Source organism: Zonotrichia leucophrys, chromosome 21, assembly GCF_028769735.1.
Source record: "Zonotrichia leucophrys gambelii isolate GWCS_2022_RI chromosome 21, RI_Zleu_2.0, whole genome shotgun sequence".
In the NCBI taxonomy this organism is placed as follows: Eukaryota; Metazoa; Chordata; class Aves; order Passeriformes; family Passerellidae; genus Zonotrichia; species Zonotrichia leucophrys.
Window position 1 is genome coordinate 5742687 of NC_088190.1, and position 18885 is coordinate 5761571.

The 18885-nt window shown below is 48.4% G+C and overlaps 1 protein-coding gene across 1 annotated transcript; it reads left to right on the forward strand.

Moving 5' to 3' along the window:
- Positions 1 to 11127: 11127 nt before the first annotated feature.
- Positions 11128 to 18530, forward strand: DDOST (dolichyl-diphosphooligosaccharide--protein glycosyltransferase non-catalytic subunit). Its single transcript, XM_064730844.1, has 11 exons — positions 11128 to 11300; positions 12371 to 12481; positions 12703 to 12789; positions 13656 to 13759; positions 14482 to 14576; positions 15256 to 15349; positions 16083 to 16231; positions 16822 to 16969; positions 17087 to 17207; positions 17799 to 17905; positions 17986 to 18530. Exons 1-11 carry the CDS (start codon positions 11162 to 11164, stop codon positions 18133 to 18135), a joined length of 1305 nt encoding a protein of 434 aa, XP_064586914.1. The 5' UTR covers positions 11128 to 11161; the 3' UTR covers positions 18136 to 18530.
- The last annotated feature ends 355 nt before the right edge of the window (positions 18531 to 18885 follow it).

The following is an 18885-nucleotide window of genomic DNA, read 5'->3' on the forward strand; positions in this document are numbered from 1 at the left end:
CTTCAGAAATCAGGCTTGCTGGTGGCAGTCAGATGTGTTTGTCTGATACTGCAGGTTAGGGTTTGGGCCATGGGCAGGGACACCTTCCACCATCCCAGGCTGCTCCAGCCTGGCCTTGGACACTGCCAGGGACCCAGGGGCAGCCACAGCTGCTCTGGGCCAGGGCCTCCCCACCCTCACAGGGAAACATTTCTATAGATCTCATCTAAATTTCCCCTCATGAAACAAACTGAGAAGGAAAAAAGCTGTATAAACTCATGGTCTGATCATGTTACTTGTAGAGGAATTTGGCTGAAACTGTAAATACTGCTGAAATATGTGGAGGAAGGTGTGTGTGTGTGTGTGTGTTCAGAGAGAGCAAGAACAGGCATGAATTTTTACTGTTGAGAAAAGCACTGAACTGTGCAGTGTTTAGAATAAGTAGATATTTTCTTACTTCAGGGAGTTGGGGCCCAAAGCAGACAAAGAGCAGGGCTGGAGCAGGATGTGGTGCCAGAACAGTCCTGGTTCTTGACTGTTGAGATGTTTCCTCCTAAGATTGACTGGGAATTGTTTCTGTGCAGATGAGCAAGGCCAGGATCACCTCAGGGCTGCCAAACCCAGCTTGGTGCCTCTGGCAGGAGGTGAGAGACAGGCAAGGACTGGTTGTCGCTGAGGGACACGAGAAAACACAAGCACACTATTACTTAAGGTGAAGGGAAAAAAAGGGTAGTTTTATTCTCTGACTCCAATATTTATAGCTTTACAAACGTGACAGTGGATTGGAAGGTGACATTGACACCTCTGCAATGTCACTGGTCAAACTAACAGTCCATCAACTCTCTCTTCCTCCATAAAGGAATGTAAAACAATGAGTTATTTACAGAAAGTGTGTGAGAAAATTCACTCCACGAATGTCAACATCAGAAAGCTTAGAAAATCTTAAAAAAACAGGGTGACAACTGGTGCCACAGGGGAGAGGCTCAGAGAGGCCACCAAAACCCACCTGTCCCTGTCTGCCCTGGGCAATGGCACCTCAGCCCTGGTGGATGGCAGGGGCAGACACATTCCCTACAGACTCCAAGCTGTTGGCATCTTTAGCTGCTCACAGTGACCTCAAGAAAAGTTCCAAAGTCTCTTTTCCCAGCCCAGCACTTGAAGAAGGAGGCAGAGCTCTTCATTTCTCGGTCTCAAGGTTGTTTATTGTATCTTATCTATAAAATTCTTTCTCCTGCCCTGCCAAGGTCCATCCAGCAGGACAGTTCCAGGCACTCTGCCTGCCCCCAGGGTGGTGTTATGTCTTTATACTAAAAACTACAATATTTACAATTACTTTCCAATACCTATCACCTATGTTAGACAGTGAGCTTCTACTCTAAACCAATCTGTAAGTGCCAACATCACTGCACAAGATGGAGGCCAAGAAGAAGGAGAAAGGCTGGACATGCCCAGTTCCCTCCATCTTGCCCCCTGAACCCCCATACCAAAAACCCCAAAATCTACTTTTCCACCCCATGACAACTTCACTATCATTCTACCTAAACTGTTGTGGCCTGCTGATCTTCATCTAAGGTTGGTAATTTGCTCCATGGGTCATAATCAAACCCAGGGGTGTTTTGGGCTCCATGCCAGGGTCTCTGAGCCCCCTGGCAGGGTCCTGTCCATCCTGGACAGCCAGAGGGATGTCCTGGGTTCCCACACAAGCTGACCAGGCTGCTCCAGGACTCCCTGAGGGGAACACCAGGACCCTGATGGTGACATGAGTGTCCCCAGCTGATGACAGCTATGGGGAAAGCCTCAGCACCCTGTGCTATGCAGGTTGGGCCAGGAACATCAGGAACAAGCCCTGCATCAACCAGGACCCCAAGGACACCCTGGTGATGGAGTACCAGGAGGAGATTGAGAAGCTGAAGGCTGTTCTGGCTGAACAGATGGGCACGAGTGACTTGTCAGGTAGGAGAGCCTTTACTGGCTGCAGAAATTGAAAAAAAAGGAGATTTACACATAAAATGTTGGCTTTTGGTAATGGTTGGTTGGTAAATTTTACCTCAACCTTTCCTTTACCTACTGGAAGAAGAATCCTCCATTCTGGTTACAGACTTTTCCTTCACTGCTGCCAAATTGACCTTATTCTACTGACATGGCAAAGACCATCTCCATAATCCAGTGTTTTCAGTAGTGGCAAATTCTGTCAGAAAAGGCTGACATGATTCAAATCCATGGTTATTTTTGGTGATTGTGGCTGGAATTTGGTCAGTTCCAAAAGAGAGGTTTCAGCAGGAAGAACAAAAATGAGCTGCAAAAGAAATAATACTGTAAAATTCTTTTTTGAATATATATGTATTTATGTTTTCAAAGTAACCATTCAGCTCCTTTTCTCCTGCAATGTAAAATTTTGACACTACAAGAGAAGTTTTGCCCTCCTTATGGCAGTGCCTGAGGACTCAGCCCAGCCTCTGTCCTCTGGAGCAGGAATAGGAAATGTAGGAGCAAATGAAGGAAGAGCAGGCTTTAGGGAGCTGATCACCTTTGGAGAATTAGCCCCTAAAAAGGGCAATTTTCAGCAGGGTGTAAGGCTGTAGGATGACTTTTCCCCCTTTCTGCCCCATTTCAGAAATAGCTGTGAACAAATAAGGTAATTCCCTTGCACTTTTCATCTTCCTGGTGTCTCTTATCTCCCAAATCTGTAGCATAGCCCTGGAAACAACTCCTGTTTTTCTTTGAAATAGATACTTTTATGTATAAATACCATCCAATTACATTCACTTCCATTTTCCCCTGAAGCTGGAGCCTCTCCCTCTCTCCCCACACCTCTGGAGCCCCGGGCTGGCAGCATTTTGGCAGTGAGCACAGGGGGTTGCCATGTTCTTTCCTGGCACCCAGATTCTTTGTTCTCTTTCCAGGAATTCTGCTGACAATCCCACCCTGTGACTGTGAGTGATTTTTATTTCTGCTTTGCTTTGTAGGGCTTCTCCCTGCTGGGGCTGCTCACCTGGAGCAAATCCAGCTCCCTGCCTCAAACCCCAGGTGGATCTGGAAGCAGAGAAGCAGCTGATCAGAGCAGTAAGTTGGGAAAAGTGGCTTTGACTAAAACTTTTTTCATAGTAATCATTACAAATATGGTTCAGCCTTTCCAGAACACTTCTCTTTTTCTCTTTTTCTCTATTTTGTAATCCTTGGACTTCTCCTATGAACAGACCATGTGTTATGGAGGCCCTGTGCCTTATCATAACCCACCTCTTGTTTCCACTTCTCTGGGGATGGATTGGAATGGATTCCCAGGAAGAATTTTTGGAGGAACTACATGTGAAATTGTCAGAAAAGAGAGGAGTAGAGTTGAGGAAAGCAGTAATCAAAGGTGTTAAGAAGAGTACAAAGATGAGGGAAAAAAGGAATACAGAGCCAGGAGGAGCCAGAGGGAAACAAAACTCTCTCCTTGCTCTTTAGAAAGTTCATTCCAGGGCACCACAACCAGCCAAGGCAGCCGTTTTTAGGGCTGAACAGTCACTTTCATCAACAACAATCACTCCTGGGCCTGGATGTGACCTCAGGAACAGGCCTGGGCTGTTGCTGTGCCTTGCAGGAGTTCCAGGAGGGGCTGGCCCAGCTCCAGGCCGGGTACCAAGCAGAGCAGGCGTCCTGGAGAAGGACATCAGCAGCCTGAGGGATGACTTTGATCTCAAGGTGTCTGCTCTCCAGCATCTCCTCAGGAAGGGAGCAGCTGTGGGGGCTGTGCAGCCCAGCCCGGGTTCCCTCAGCGGCAGGGACTGGTTTTGCACTCACATCTGTGGCAGCCCCTGCAGCAAGTGCTGCCTGGCAGCAGCAGCCCCTGCTCTCCACCCACGCTCATCCACAGCAGGAGCAGCGACTCTGCCTCTCCTGGATTTAAGACTCTCCCAGCTTTGTCATCTCCCCTTTCTCCCTGACTTCTTTCCCTGTCGGGACCAGCCTGACCCTGACCCAGCCCTGTAAGCCTTGAGGCAATGAAAAGCCTCATTTTTGAGTACAACACCTGCTTTTTGCCCACTTGGCAGAGTTCCCCCTGCTGAGGGCAGTGGCTCTGCAGCAGGGTCACTGCTCTGTCCCCTCCCCGCACTCTCATTCCCCAGGGCAGGGCGGGGTGGCTGCCGCAGTCTCTCCCTCCGTATGCAAATGTGCTGCAGCACTTGCTCTCCCGGTGGATTATCCACACCATCGCTCACTGCAAGGCAGATATTCCTCTCACATCCTAGAAAAGCCTCCTCTCCCTCTCCATTCCTGCTTTTCATGGACACCTGCAGTGCCTCAGAGCGTGGTTTGCAATGTGCTCATACAGCATTTATCACCCACTAGTAATTCTTGAACCTGTATTCCTCATTTTTGATGCTATCACTTATTGAGGTGAATGTTGAGAGGTTTTTTATTTCTTCCCCCTCTGATTACAAAGGCACCTCCAGCCTGTGAAATGGATGATTTTTGGAGCCAGGCTCTCCCAGCCCTGTGCAATCTGCATTCCTTTCCTGATACACCTCTCAGTGTTTCATGGATTTTACTGACCAGCAGAAGCAGGTGACTGACAGCCCTTTTCCTTTCAGACACATCACTCCTAGCTTTGGGGGAAGGCTTTGGGAGATGGTTTCACAGATTTCTGTCTAGTTTTGCACAGCTCATTATCAACACTGCATTTATTTCCTCTTTTCAGCTGACACACAGACTAGAACAATCTCTGACCACACACCTTCACATGAAGATGCTGTTGCTGCAGCACATGAAGAGCCAACATCAGCCCAGGCTCCTTCTCCCCTCAGGATGAATAACCCTGAGAATTTGTGGGCAATTCTGTCTGTTAAGGGAGAGATCTCCAAAGAAACCCTTCATTTGGATTTGATATCAACATTCCCTGAGTGGGTAATGTTGTGCTTCATCTCCCCCAATAATCCTATTTCAGGGGCACTGAAATAGGGCTGGGATATGAGAAATGCAGGCTTGGACTTGTGCTCAGCCCAAATCAAAATCAACCTGGCTCAAGGTTTTCTCTGTGTGAGAGAATTCCCTCAGCCAGAGCACACCACCACTTATTGGGGCAGCATGGGGGCTTGGGCTGCTCCAGAAATACAAATTCTGGTTTTTCACTTCCTCCATTGTGTGGAACTAGATACAATTAGAAAAGCTCAAGCTAAGATATGCTGTGACAGTCTGATTCTGAACAGTTCTGTGGGTTTTAACCAGTCCTTCTGTGGGTTTTAACCAGTCCTTCTGTGGGTTTTAACCAGTTCTTCTGTGGGTTTTAACCAGTCCTTCTGTGGGTTTTAACCTGTCCTTCTGTGGGTTTTAACCTGTCCTTCTGTGGGTTTTAACCTGTTCTTCTGTGGGTTTTAACCAGTTCTTCTGTGGGTTTTAACCAGTCCTTCTGTGGGTTTTAACCAGTCCTTCTGTGGGTTTTAACCAGTCCTTCTGTGGGTTTTAACCTGTTCTTCTGTGGGTTTTAACCAGTCCTTCTGTGGGTTTTAACCTGTTCTTCTGTAGGTTTTAACCAGTCTTTCAGCTTCCCTGTGGTGTGTGCTCACTCTGTTGGGTCTCTCCTGGCTCAAACAGGAGCTGCTATGAAATGCAGAACAGCAGTGCCTGTAGTTTGTGGGTAATTCTGTCTCTTAAGGGAGAGATCTCCAAAGAAACCCTTCATTTGGATTAGATATCAAATGTTAGTGCTCCTATTGTAAAAATAAATCCTTTTGTGGCAAACAAGAAAAAATGCCCTTCTAATCACATTGTTAAATGCAGGTTCTGTGCAGATTGGGCAGGAGGGTTTGGTTCCACAGGTGTGGGGATTTCAAAGGCCCTGCTCAGGCTTTACCCATCAGGGCAGCTCAGCAGAGCAAGATTGAATCCTTGCATTCAGTGTGTGTTAAGCTGAGGAAAGGGAAGGTCACCTGGCAGGAGCAGTGCAGCAGAATAGCAGGGCAGTTCTGGGGCAGAATGAGCCATTTCACAGGGTTTGGAGATAATTAGGAGGCTGTTATCAGTAAAAGGGGTTATCAGCCAATTTGAGACAGTGCTGGCCAACCTGAGCTAGACAAAGGAATGCTCTGGAGCTTGGCTTTATTTCAATATTCCATGATTTCAAACACAGCCCTGTGCCAGTGCTGCATTAACAACACTGATGTGACACAAACCATGGCTGATAATGCCCCAAAATGGAAACCATGCTGTGGCTTTCAGATCTAACACTCCCACATCCACCAGTTAAAATAATTCTCTGTGTGATTTTGGCACCTTTTGTGCATCCTTGAAAAAAAATATATTCAGTGTTTATTTAAATATAAATACACAAAACAAGGGTTTGTTTTAAAGATAATTTTATGAGCTTTATTATGGATTTCTGGGCATCCTTGTTGACTGACTCCATGCTTTGCCTTTGTGGAGTATTTTGGGGAGCTGTGGCTGCCCCTGGATCCCTGGAAGTGTCCAAGGCCACGCTGGACAGGGTTGGACAACCTGGGAGAGCAGGAGGTGGCCCTGCCCATGGCAGGGGGTGCAGTGAGATGGCTTTAAGGCCCTTCCCATCCCAAACCACTCTGGGATTCTGGGATTCTTTTTATGACAGAAAGTGTTAATAATAAGTACAATCTGCTATGATTACTCAGGGCAGAAAATCTTCTCATAATTCCCATTTTTCTGTCTTCCCAAGTGTCACCCATGGAAGGATGTGCCTCCTCCAGGCTTGTGAAGCTGTTCTTGAGCTGGTGTTCCCTTCTGCTGGGGGGAGCAGGCCTTCCTGTACCAAAGCCAGGAAGAACAGAATGCTGGACAATAGACATCACACATGCAGAAAAAAAATTTGGTAAAGAAAATAGCATTACTGTTCTATTATTAAATATAGCTTATTTTAACTTGTTAGAGTTATTACTACAAAACTAATACAATTCTTAAGATCATATACTACAGATTAAATGAATTTTCCAGAGGAAAAATTGTAAGGCTTTCTTAGAGTAGTGAGGAATATTATGGGATGCTGATCAGACAGAAGTCAGGGTCCTATTCTATGAACAGGAAAAGGTATAAAGTTATTGTGAAACATAAAGAACTCCTTGGTATCTTCAGATATCTTCAGGAGCTGAAGGAGAAGCACAAGCCCTGCAGGAATCCAGTGAGGACAGCAGTGAGCAGGCTCTCCTCAAGGTCCATGACTCCATCCAGGATGTGAAAAATGCATGTGTTTTATGATTGGCTTTTTGCAAATATTAAAATTAATATTATATGTGTTGTCTTAGAAAGTTATGCTGTATTAATTCTCTTAAGTACTGTGTTAAATATAATTTTAGGTTATAAAAATTGTTAATATAGAAACGATGCTATGTAGGATACTTTTTTTAAAGAAAGTGAGATAGCAGCCACAGGACACCTGAATCTTTCAGAGAAAGAGAATTTATTGCTCCATTATCAGGAGAAATGAACTTCTTCCTTCCTCAAAGGCACTGTTAGGATTCAGAGGAAGAAGCTGACACTGCCCAGACAGAATCCTGTGTTTGAGTGGAATTTATGCATCTTGGATGAGGTGTATGAATATGCAACAGGCTGCTGCTTTTAAGGGTTAATCCTCTGTTAATGTGGGGCCTTTTCCGGGTTTGTGCTGCCCAGAAAAATGTACCTGGACATCCCTAACTCTTTGTATTTATTGTCTCATATTGTCCTAATTCAAATTGTCCAAATTATCATTACTCTAATTGTATTACTATTTTTATACCCATTTTATTACTATCAAACTTTTAAAATTTAAAAACAAGTGATTGGCATTTTTCACACAGGAGGAGGTTCAAGCCAAGAGCAAGGCTCTGGAGAAGGTGCAGGAAAAGGTGAGGGAGCAGCTCCTTCCTCCTCCACACCCTCAGTTTTTGAGTTCCAGGGCTGTGGGTTTAGAGAACGACTCTGGCTGGGTCAGGATTTCATACACCACATTGTGTGTGTGAGCTTTTATGAAATCCCCCATGTGAAAAACGCCAATCACTTGTTTTTAAAATTTTAAAAGTTTCATAGTAATAAAATGGTTATAAAAATAGTAATGCAATTAGAATAATAATAGTTTGGACAATTTGAATTAGGACAATATGAGACAATAAGAGCAAAGAGTTAGAGACAGTCTGGGTACCTTTTTCTGGGCAGCATAAGCCTGAAAATGGACACAGTTAACAGAGGATTAACCATTAAAAGCAACAGCCTGTTGCATATTCATACACCTCATCCATGATGCATAAATTCCACTCAAACACAGGATTCTGTCTGGGCAGTGTCAGCTTCTTCCTCTGAATCCTAACGCTGTCATCCTGCCTGAGCAAGGAAGAAGTTATTTTCTCCTGATAATGGAGCAATAAATTCTATTTTTCTGAAAGATTCAGGTGTCCTGTGGCTGCTATCTCAGTGCCAGTCCTTTCTTTAGAAAAAAAGCATCTTACACAGCATAGTTTCTATTTTAACATTTTGTTATAATCTAAAACTATATTTAACCCACTACTTAAGAGAATTAACACAGCATTACTTTCTAACATAACACATACAATATTCATTTTAATATTTCCGAAAAGCCAATCATAAAATAGGCATTTTTCACACTTCAGGTGGGAGATGAAGCTTTTGAAGCCCAAACCCTCCGGTTGTGAAGGCTCGGTGGGAGGAGCACGTGTGGGATGGGAGGGGATGCGACTCCCTCTGCCGACCTTCGGATCCGCTGCAGCTGCTGCCAGCTCCGAGCTCGCTTCCTGGGGTAAGAAACAGAACATAAAAGTAATGCTCTTCAATTTTACATTGAAAATCTTCCTTTTCAAAACACTTGAAAATCGGTTTTCCTCTGATATTTTGTAATAGAATCAGAGGGTCTGCAAAAAAATGGATATTTGTGTGTACAGTCCTAGACCTGCACATGAAGGACTTGCTTTATTTGGGTTTTTAGGTTATCAAAGAAATATTGCAATTTTTTAACCAAAGTTAGGAAATTCCAGGAGTTCTAAGACCACATCAGTAAGATTAGCTTCAGGTTCATTCAAAAATCATCCCTGTGGAGAAACATGAGAAGACTTTCTTTAAAACAGACATGGAATAATCTCTCCCTTGGGCAGGGACACCTTCTACTAATTCCAGGCTGCTCCAAGCCTTGTCCAGCCTGGCTTTGGACACTCCCAGGGATCCAAGGGCAGCCACAGCTGCTCTGGATTTATTGAATTTTGTTCTGGATTAATTTAATTTATTTTACTTAATCCTAATTTGTACCTACATTAGAAAACTTTCCAAATATTGAAGCTGGCTTGTAGCTTAGGGGGTATCATCCAAGCTGAGTACTATTAAAATTATGGTGGCAGGAGAGAATCCAGCTCTGGTCAAGGGTGGGTGATTTAGTGTGGTTCTAAAAAATCATAGTTTGTGTGTTGGTTTGTTGTTTATGAGAGGGTTTATATAGTACCCACAGCCTCTCATTTAAATTCAGTCTGGTGCAAGTCCTCAGGGGAGCAGGGGAAGTGGTTCCTGATGGAAAGGGATTCAAATCCGGGGTGAGATGGAAAGGGGTACAAATACAGAGTATGACAGAAAGGGGTACAAATACAGGGTATGATGGAAAGGGGTACAAATACAGGATATGATGGAAAGGGGTACAAATACAGGGTATGACAGGGGTACAAATACAGAGTATGACAGAAAGGGGTACAAATACAGGGTATGATGGAAAGGGATACAAATACAGAGTATGACAGAAAGGGGTACAAATACAGGGTATGATGGAAAGGGATACAAATACAGAGTTATGATGGAAAGGGTACAAATACAGAGTTATGACAGAAAGGGGTACAAATACAGAGTTATGATGGAAAGGGGTACAAATACAGAGTATGACAGAAAGGGGTGCAAATACAGGGTATGACAGAAAGGGGTACAAATACAGGGTATGACAGAAAGGGGTACAAATACAGGGTATGACAGAAAGGGGTACAAATACAGAGTATGACAGAAAGGGGTACAAATACAGGGTATGATGGAAAGGGATACAAATACAGAGTATGACAGAAAGGGGTACAAATACAGGGTAAAATAGTAACCCTTAACAGCAGCAACTAAAGGCAAGTCCCAGAATTCTAACATACAATGTTTAACAACAGACCACTCTGAAAAACAGCCCTCATCTCCAGGGTTTCATTTCTCACTGTCCCAGGGGACAGTTCCTGGGGAGAGGAGGGCGCTGTGGGGGACAGGAGCCCCTTTAGGCACCAGGAGAGGGTCTAAGATCTGCCTGGAGCCTTCTCTCCTCCAGGCTGTTTTTACCCCAAAACTAACTTTGCCCTGTTTGGGTGGATGAAGAGCTGTTCCCTGCAGTGCTCAGTGGGGCTGAGTGCCAGAATTGTGAGAGAAAAATGGAGATGTTCAAGTGATTGTTCTACACACAATGACCATCTCTTCCCACAGCCCAAACCTGACCGGACAAGCCCCTCGAATGAGAGCAGGGAGCCAGCGGTACAGCCCATTCCTCCTCCATTTCTGTCCCATTTGACCAATTTTGTCTCACTGCTGGCGCTGCTGGCAGCGTTTGGCACCTGCAGCCCGAGGATGGCCACTCCAGGCTGGTGCTGGACAGGAGCGACAGCGAAACCATCGCCAGCAACTGCTTCTGATCCTGAGCCAGCCAGACCCTGCAGCTGGACCAAGGTAATCCCTCTGCCCAGATATCACCGGCACTCCTCATTTTCCTCCTTTTCCTTGAGAAATCAAACGGCGACCCACCCAGGATCAATCCTGCCTCAACCCCTTGACCTCTCGGGGGTTTCTCGCAGGACGCAGCCGCATTTTGGGGTCCCTGCACTGCCCCACCACACACACGCCCCCTTCCCCTCCTCTCGCAGCTTCCGCGGGCTCTGCGGGCAGCACCGCGCCCCAGGCCCAACCCTTCCGCCTGCAGGCCCCGGCGCCCAGGAAGGGCAACGCGAGCTCCAGCGCCCGCCGCTTCTGACCCACGGCGGGAGTGGGAGGGGACGGCGGCGGGGCCGTCCCCGTTCCGCGGCCATGGCGGCCGCGCTGAGTCCCGATAGCGCTGTCGCGACGGCGCGTGCGCTGCGTCCCAGCGGAGAGGATCTGTCTGTCGCTGATTGGCTGGAGGCTGCTCGGAGCTGGCGCTGATTGGCTGGAGGCTGCCCGCCTCTGGGGTAGTTCAGCCACCAGGAGCAAGATGGCGGCGGCCGCAGTGATTGTGTGCGGGCTCCTGGCGGTGCTGGCGGCGGGCGCTGAGGGCGGGCCCCGCACGCTGGTGCTGCTGGAGAACGGCAACCTGCGCGACACGCACTCCATGTTCTTCCGGAGCCTCGCGGGTACCGAGAGGGCCACGGCGGGATGCTGGGAGGGGTTGGAGGGGGCGGGACCCAGGGTCAGGATGGGGGAAGAGGTTGGGGTTACCTGAGGGAAAAGGGTTTGGGGTCTTTGGGTCAGGCCGAGGGAGGACATTGGAGTCCCCTGGCTGGACTGAGGGTGCAGCCAGGGGTCCCTTGCTGGAAGGGGCTGTGTCTTCTCATCAGGATCAGGGTCCCCTAGGGGAGAGGGGGATGTTGGGGTTCACTGTTCTGGATGAGGGAGGAGATTTGGGATATTGCACCGGGCAAAGGGAGGAAATTGGGGTTTGGAGTTCCTATGTCAGAGTGGAGGAGGAAATTGGCTGTCCGGCTGAGGAAGCAGATCGGGGTCCCCTGAGGGAGAATGGGGGGTTTGAGGTCTCCTGGTCAGTCTGTGCGAGGTGATGGGGACGCTGGGCCTGGATGAGAGAGGAGATTGGGCTCCCCATATCAGAATGGAGGAGTAGATTGGGATCCCCTGGGCAGGCAGGAAAGGAGGGTGTTGCTGGGGAGAGGGGCTTGTTTGGGTTCTCCTGGTCAGAATGAAGATCTGTGTCCCCATGTCAGGCTGAAGGAGGAGATTGCAAGCGGGGGCTGTTGGAGTTCCCTGGGCAGGTTGAGTGAGAAGAAGGAGACCCCAAGCCAAGAGAGGAGATTGGGGCTGCCTGGTATAGGAGAAGGTGCTGTGAGTCCCCTGGCCAGGCAGAGGGAGGAGATTGGAGTTCCTTGGAGGAGAGGGGTGAACATTTGGGATCTTCTGGTCAAAATGAGGCAGGAGATGGGGTTTTTTTCAGCTGTGCCTGTATTTAGGTCCCCTGCAGCCTCATTCCCTATTTGATGGGTGACAGCGAGGCATCCTTTGACATCGGGGCTCTTCAGGGGATCCACTCCTTGGGTTTATTTGGGAACTCTCAGGTCCTGCTCTTAAAAGGCAGTGTTTCCAAACTGCTCCTTCACTGGGGAAATAAAGCTCTGGCTCCTGCTGCAGTTGTGCTGCTCCATGTGTGGTTCCATGGCATGCAGGAATTGTCCCTTTTGTGTCCTGGCTGCAGACAGGGGCTTCGACCTCACCTTCCGGACAGCGGATGACGCCGGCCTGTCCCTGATAAAGTACGGGGAGTTCCTGTACGACAACCTCATCATCTTCTCCCCATCCATAGAAGGTAAATGTGGAGGAGCTTGATCACATCTTTGGAAGGGCATTTCCAGCTGCTCTGTGAATTTTAGTTAAGTCCTGTGCTTTGGATGTACTCAGTAGCAAACTGCAGCTCTGTCCAAGCTTTTATTGGTGGTTCTTCCATTGATTTGGTGATTTGCTGTGGTTTAATTCTGCTGGGGGGGTGTTTCTGAGCTCCAGCCATGAATTGCTGCTGTTTGCTTTCAGACTTTGGTGGCAACATCAATGTGGAGACTATCACTGCGTTCATCGACGGCGGCGGCAGCGTCCTCGTGGCCGCCAGCTCGGACATCGGTGAGTGCAGGTGTTCCTGCAGAGAATTCATTCACTGCAGCAAAGGCAGCTGCTCCTGGTCACCTCAGGGCTTGTTTGGGGAGGAAATGGCTGATTCATGCCTTTAGTAACACGTTCAGTGGGAATTTTTCGGGTTGCTGTTGATAATTGGTGCCCCGAGATGTGCAGGGTGTCTCTGTTTCTGCTTCTGCTTTGGCCTGCACAACTGAAGAACAAGTCTGGACTCTTCACTTTTTGGTCTTGAGGTTGTTTATTAATTCTTATCTATAAAATTTTCTTTCTGCCCAGCTGAGATCTGCTCAGCAGGGCAGCCACAGGCACTCTGTGTTGTCCTTTTATACTACAAACTACATATAACATATTTACACTTAATTCCCAATACCTATCACCTATGCTAGACAGTGAGCTTCTACTCTAAACCAATCCCAAAGTGCCAACATCACTGCAGAAAATGGAGAACAAGAAGAAGAGGAAAGGCTGGACATGCCCAGATTCCTCCATCTTGTCTCCATAACCCCCATACCAAAAATCTTAAAATCTACATTTTCACCCTGTGATAATTTTGTTATTACACCATTCAAACCTGTGTGACTTTCATGTCCTCATACAAAATTGGAAACTTGCTCCAGGAGTCACAATGAAATCCTCAGGTGTTCTGGGCAGCATGCCAGGGTCTCTGAGCCCCCCAACGGGGTCCTTGGCAGCTCTGGACACCCGGGGGGATGCACTGAGTTCTGACAGGAATTCAGTGGGAAGCTCATGTTGTTCCCTGGGGTTTGGCTCATAGAGCATTGAGCACATGACTCTCAGCTGAATTTACTGTTGAGTCCCTGTGTGGTGTGACAGAGGATCCATTGTCCCTGCAGGTGACCCCCTGCGAGAGCTGGGCAGTGAGTGTGGCATCGAGTTCGATGAGGAGAGGACAGCGGTGATCGACCACCACAACTATGACATCTCTGACCCTGGCCAGGTAAGGGCCTTGCCTGCTGCTCCTGCCTGCTGGGCTGGGTGCAGAGCTCGAGGGCTCAGTCCTCTGTCCTTGTGCTCTGTTTTTCCTCTATCCCTTCTCTCCTCCCAGGAAAGTGGGAAATAATCCCTGTGGCAGCATTCAGTTCTGCTGCTGTCAGGATGCTTCAGGCTCTGGTTTCAGATGGTGACTGTGTGCAGGGAGTGATTAATCCTGGTTCTGTACCCCTCTGGGGGGGAATTTCAGACACCCAGTGCAACACTTCAGGTGTGGGAAGGGAGAATTTCAGTCCCGGATTTTCAGATCAGTATAGAAACACACAAACATTTCTACAATTTTGTCTGCCTGGTGTAATCCAGCATTTTAAAATTAAAACATATATTAAAGTCTGAGCTAAATATACTCTGGTAATTTTTGTTTAAGGTAAACTGTTGAAGCAGTAGGTACGTGCATATTGTCCTGGTTTGAGGATGAAGGTTGCTAAATGCAGAGAAATAAAACACTGTGGGTGTTGCTGTCTTTATCAAGTGGCAGTTTGTATTTCCTTGAAGATCAGTATTAACCTAATTCGATCATAAACACAAAAATACTGTTATTTTGCTTTTTAATTGAACTACAGCGTTCACCCAACAGTTGTAATAGTCTGTAAAATAAACTTTTAACTGAGAAGCTGTTGTTTGTCATTAGACCCTGACTCACCTCACACGGATCTCTCGTTTCCCCAGCACACACTGATCGTGGCTGACACTGAGAACCTCCTGAAGGCCCCCACCATTGTGGGCAAGGCAGCCCTGAACCCCATCCTGTTCCGAGGAGTTGGGTGAGCAGCAGGGCTCAGGTGGGGGAATGTGGTGGTGTTTGCAGGGGTCTGAGGATGAGGGAAGAGACAAGGATCTGACTCCATGTTTCAGAAGGCTTGATTTATTATTTTATGATATATATTATATTAAAACTGTACTAAAAGAGTAGAAGAAAGGATTTCATCAGAAGGCTAGCTAAAAATAGAAGAAGAAAGAAGAATGATAACAAAGGTTTGTGGCTCGGACAGAAAGTCCGCTGGGCTGTGATTGGCCATTAATTAGAAACAACCAACATCAAAGATCCACCTGTTACATCCCACAGCAGCAGATAATCAGTGTTTACATTTTGTTCCTGAGCCCTCTTAGCTTCTTAGGAGGAAAAATCCTAAAGAAAAGATTTTTCATAAAAGTTGTCTGTGACAGGGGAAGAGCAGTTGAACCTGGGGTGTTGCTGCGAGGTGGGGTCAGCCCCTGGGGGGCTTAACAAATCTCTCTTGATTTCAAACAAAATTAGAAGGAAATCCTCCAGAGTAGTTTCGTTGTTGACTTAGGAATGGTTCCTAACAAAATAGTGGAAGAAAAGTTTCTCAGGAGGTAGAAGGGTGAGAAGGTCCATGGGGTTGAGCAGGTGGCCCCAGGTTCCTCTGGGTGCAGGGACCCTGGGGGTGTTCGTGCTGCTCACTGTGGCTTTCCCTGCAGGATGGTGGCTGATCCTGACAACCCGCTGGTGCTGGACATCCTCACTGGCTCTTCCACTTCCTACTCCTTCTTCCCAGATAAGCCCATCACTCAGGTACACTCCTTTCCTTTCTCTCCTGTTTGGAGCTGTGTTTCTGCAATTCAGTCCCTCTAACTTCAGCTGCTTGGGAAAATCTTGGAGTGTTTGATCTCCTGATTGATTTTGGTTGGGCTGTTGGCTGCTTCCCTGTGACAGTGTTCACAGGGGTTTTAGGATGAGGATCTGACTCCATGTTTCAGAAGGCTTGATTTATTATTTTATGAGATATATTATATTAAAACTATACTAAAAGAATAGAAGACAGGATTTCATCAGAAGGCTGGCCAAGAATAGAATAGGAAAGAATGATAACAAAGGTTTGTGGCTTGGACTCTCTGTGATTGGCCATTAATTAGAAACAACCAACATGGGCCAATCACAGATCCACCTGTTGCATTCCACAGCAGCAGATAACCATTGTTTATGTTTTGTTCCTGAAGCCTCTCAGCTTCTCAGGAGCAAAAATCCTAAGGAAAGGATTTTTCATAAAAGATGTCTGTGACACTTCCTGATGTTGCCTTCCTCTGCTTTCTGAGGAGGTGTTCAGCATGAGGAACACGTGTCCTCCATGCTCTGGTGGAGAGGCCAGCCTAGATCAAAGCATCTCTCCCATTCCATCCTGGCTGGAGTGCTACCAGAATCCTCTTCCTGCTTTTTCTGAGCTTCGTGGTTACGCCTTAACTGCAGCTGGTGCTACTGCCACCAGCCTGTGCCGCCCCAGAGCAAACTGTGCCCGTTTGCCCCGCAGTACCCGCACGCCGTGGGCAAGAACACGCTGCTGATCGCGGGGCTGCAGGCGCGCAACAACGCCCGCGTCGTCTTCAGCGGCTCCCTCGACTTCTTCAGCGACGCCTTCTTCAATTCTGCCGTGCAGAAAGCGACCCCAGGCTCCAAGAGGTGAGGTGGCTTCCCTGGCTGAGGGTGTTTGGGAAGCCCTATGGGGACAGAACTCCTGGGAAACAGGCAACAAATGTTTGTGTTTTGGGATGGAGCAGAAAGCTTGAATTTAATTGGGGTGACACATCCTTTATTGTAGCAGAACAAAGCGCTTTGGAAAGCAGCTCCTTCCTTTAACCTCAGCTCAGTTTGTGTTGCTTTCACCTCTGTTTGTTTGGGTTTAGGCCATGTGTCACTCTTGCACCGGAGTTGGGGCAGGAACAGGTGAGAGGCAGGATGGTAGAAAAGGCAAAGAAGAATTTATTCAAAAGAACCACGTGGTTTTTATAAAGTTGCACGATAGATTCTATTCTATTGGCTAACTAACAGAAACATCATTCTCACACACTGTCCTTGAGAGGAATGGAAAAATAAAGTAGAAAAACACTACCTGCAATTTGTTTATAGCCAACAAGTTATCACATCTTTCCAGCTCCCTAAAACTTCTCACAAGCCGCTGTGAGAAACGCTTGCCATTTCTCTCTCTCTGTCCCATGGCATCACAGCCATGGGGTATTTTCTCAGCTGCCTCAACCTCCCTTGTTGCACAGGTACTCCCAGACAGGTAACTACGAGCTGGCCGTGGCCCTGTCCCGCTGGGTGTTCAAGGAGGAGGGCGTTCTGCGAGTAGGAGCCGTGTCCCACCACCGCGTCGGGGAGCTGGCGCCGCCCAACGCCTACACCGTCACCGACCTGGTGGTGAGGCTGCCGGCCGGGCGGGGCACACGGGAGCCGCCCCGGGGAGGAGCTGGGCAGCGCCGGGGCTCCGATTGGGCTGGCACTGGTTCTCAGGCATCGCTGGTTGATTTGTCCCAGGAGTACAGCATCGTGATCGAGAAGCTCGCTGACGGCAAGTGGGTGCCCTTCGACGGGGACGACATCCAGCTGGAGTTCGTGCGCATCGACCCCTTCGTGCGCACCTTCCTCAAGAGGAACGGTGGGTCCCTGTCAGGAGGAGAGGGAGCTTCCCCTCTAGAGAGGTCCCCATCAGGAGGAGAGGGAGCTTCCCCTCTAGAGGAACAGCAGTTCTATCAGGAGGAGAGGGAGCTTCCCCTCTAGAGAGGTCCCCATCAGGAGGAGAGGGAGCTTCCCCTCTACAGGAACAGCAGTTCTGTCAGGAGTGGGAGCTTCTCCTCTAGAGGAACAGCAGATCCCCATCAGGAGGAGAGGGAGCTGCCCCTCTAGAGGAACAGCAGATCCCTATCAGGAGGAGAGGGAGCTGCCCCTCTAGAGGAACAGCAGTTCTGTCAGGAGTGGGAGCTTCTCCTCTAGAGGAACAGCAGTTCTGTCAGGAGGAGAGGGAGCTTCCCCTCTAGAGGAACAGTAGATCCCTGTCAGGAGGAGCAGGAACTTCCCCTCTAGAGGAGCATCAGGTCCCTGTCAGGAGTGGGAGCTTCCCCTTTAGAGGAACAGATCCCCCTCAAGAGGAACAGGGTGTCCCTTTTGCTGCCCTGGCCCCACACTGGGGGTGTTTTTGCCTTCCACAGCTTCTCCTGTCCCCTCAGTGTCACCCCTGTCTCCCCCTCAGGTGGCAAATACAGCGTGCAGTTCAAGCTGCCGGATGTCTATGGCGTGTTCCAGTTCAAAGTGGATTACAACCGGCTGGGATACACCCACCTCTACTCCTCCACACAGGTAAGTGTTGGGGTGTGAATCCCCCCTGTCCTGGAGGAAAGGCTGCCCTGGGCTGCAGGGGCTGCTCTGTCCCCGTGCAGGTGTCCGTGCGTCCCCTGCAGCACACGCAGTACGAGCGCTTCATCCCCTCGGCCTATCCCTACTACGCCGGCGCCTTCTCCATGATGGTCGGCCTCTTCATGTTCAGCATCGTGTTCCTGCACATGAAGGAGAAGGAGAAATCCGACTGAGCTCCCTGTGGGAGCCTTTTCCTGGTGCCAGGAGGGCCAGGCAGTGTCAGAGCCTCCCTGTATCCGTGTCAGGACTGGTGGGTGCCGGATGCACTGTGGGGCTGTGTTTGGTCTTTTTTAGTTTTACACCTGGGGGGTTATTGAGAATGACAATTAAATTTTGGGGGGTGAATCTGTTACCAAAGTGTCTGCAAACCTGGGACCAGGATGCTTCCAGTTCTCACTGATGAGTTGCAATGTTTGCTCACTCCACTGTTGGAATGATTTGGGTTCAGGTTGGGCTGGAATGATTTGGATGGATTGGGCTGGAATGATTGGGATTGGAGTTGGGCTGGAATGATTTGGATTGCAGATTAACTCCCAGTTCAAAATAAAGTCTCGTTCCTCTCACCCTGGCTGGGAGTGAGGTGAGTTCATGGCCTGGGGCTTTCAGATGCAATCCCAGAACTGAGGCTGTGTCCCCACCTTGCCTGCTCCAGGCATTCCTCAGGGTGGGAGGGAGGCTGGAGAGTGCTGAGAGGGAAAAGGGGGAGTCTGGGTCACACAGGGGGACTTGGGACACCCCAAAAGCACAACAAAGGGTCTGGGGTGTCACCAAAGGCACATGGAGGAGAACAGGGCAGGTCAAAACCCCCTCTGTGCCCCATCATGCAAACAGGTGAGTTGAGGGACACACCAAAGGCTCAGCAAAAGCCAGGGATTGCCCCCAAATGCACACTGAGTGGTCTAGGAGGAAAAAAACAGCTGGAA

What these genes read in the sequence shown, in the direction of transcription:
- DDOST (XM_064730844.1), top strand. Translation starts at nt 11,162, where the DNA reads ATGGCGGCGGCCGCAGTGATTGTGTGCGGGCTCCTGGCGGTGCTGGCG. An exon ending in GTTCTTCCGGAGCCTCGCGG is followed by an intron (nt 11,301 to 12,370) that starts GTACCGAGAGGG and finishes TCCTGGCTGCAG; the next exon opens with ACAGGGGCTTCGACCTCACC. An exon ending in ATCCTGTTCCGAGGAGTTGG is followed by an intron (nt 14,577 to 15,255) that starts GTGAGCAGCAGG and finishes CTTTCCCTGCAG; the next exon opens with GATGGTGGCTGATCCTGACA.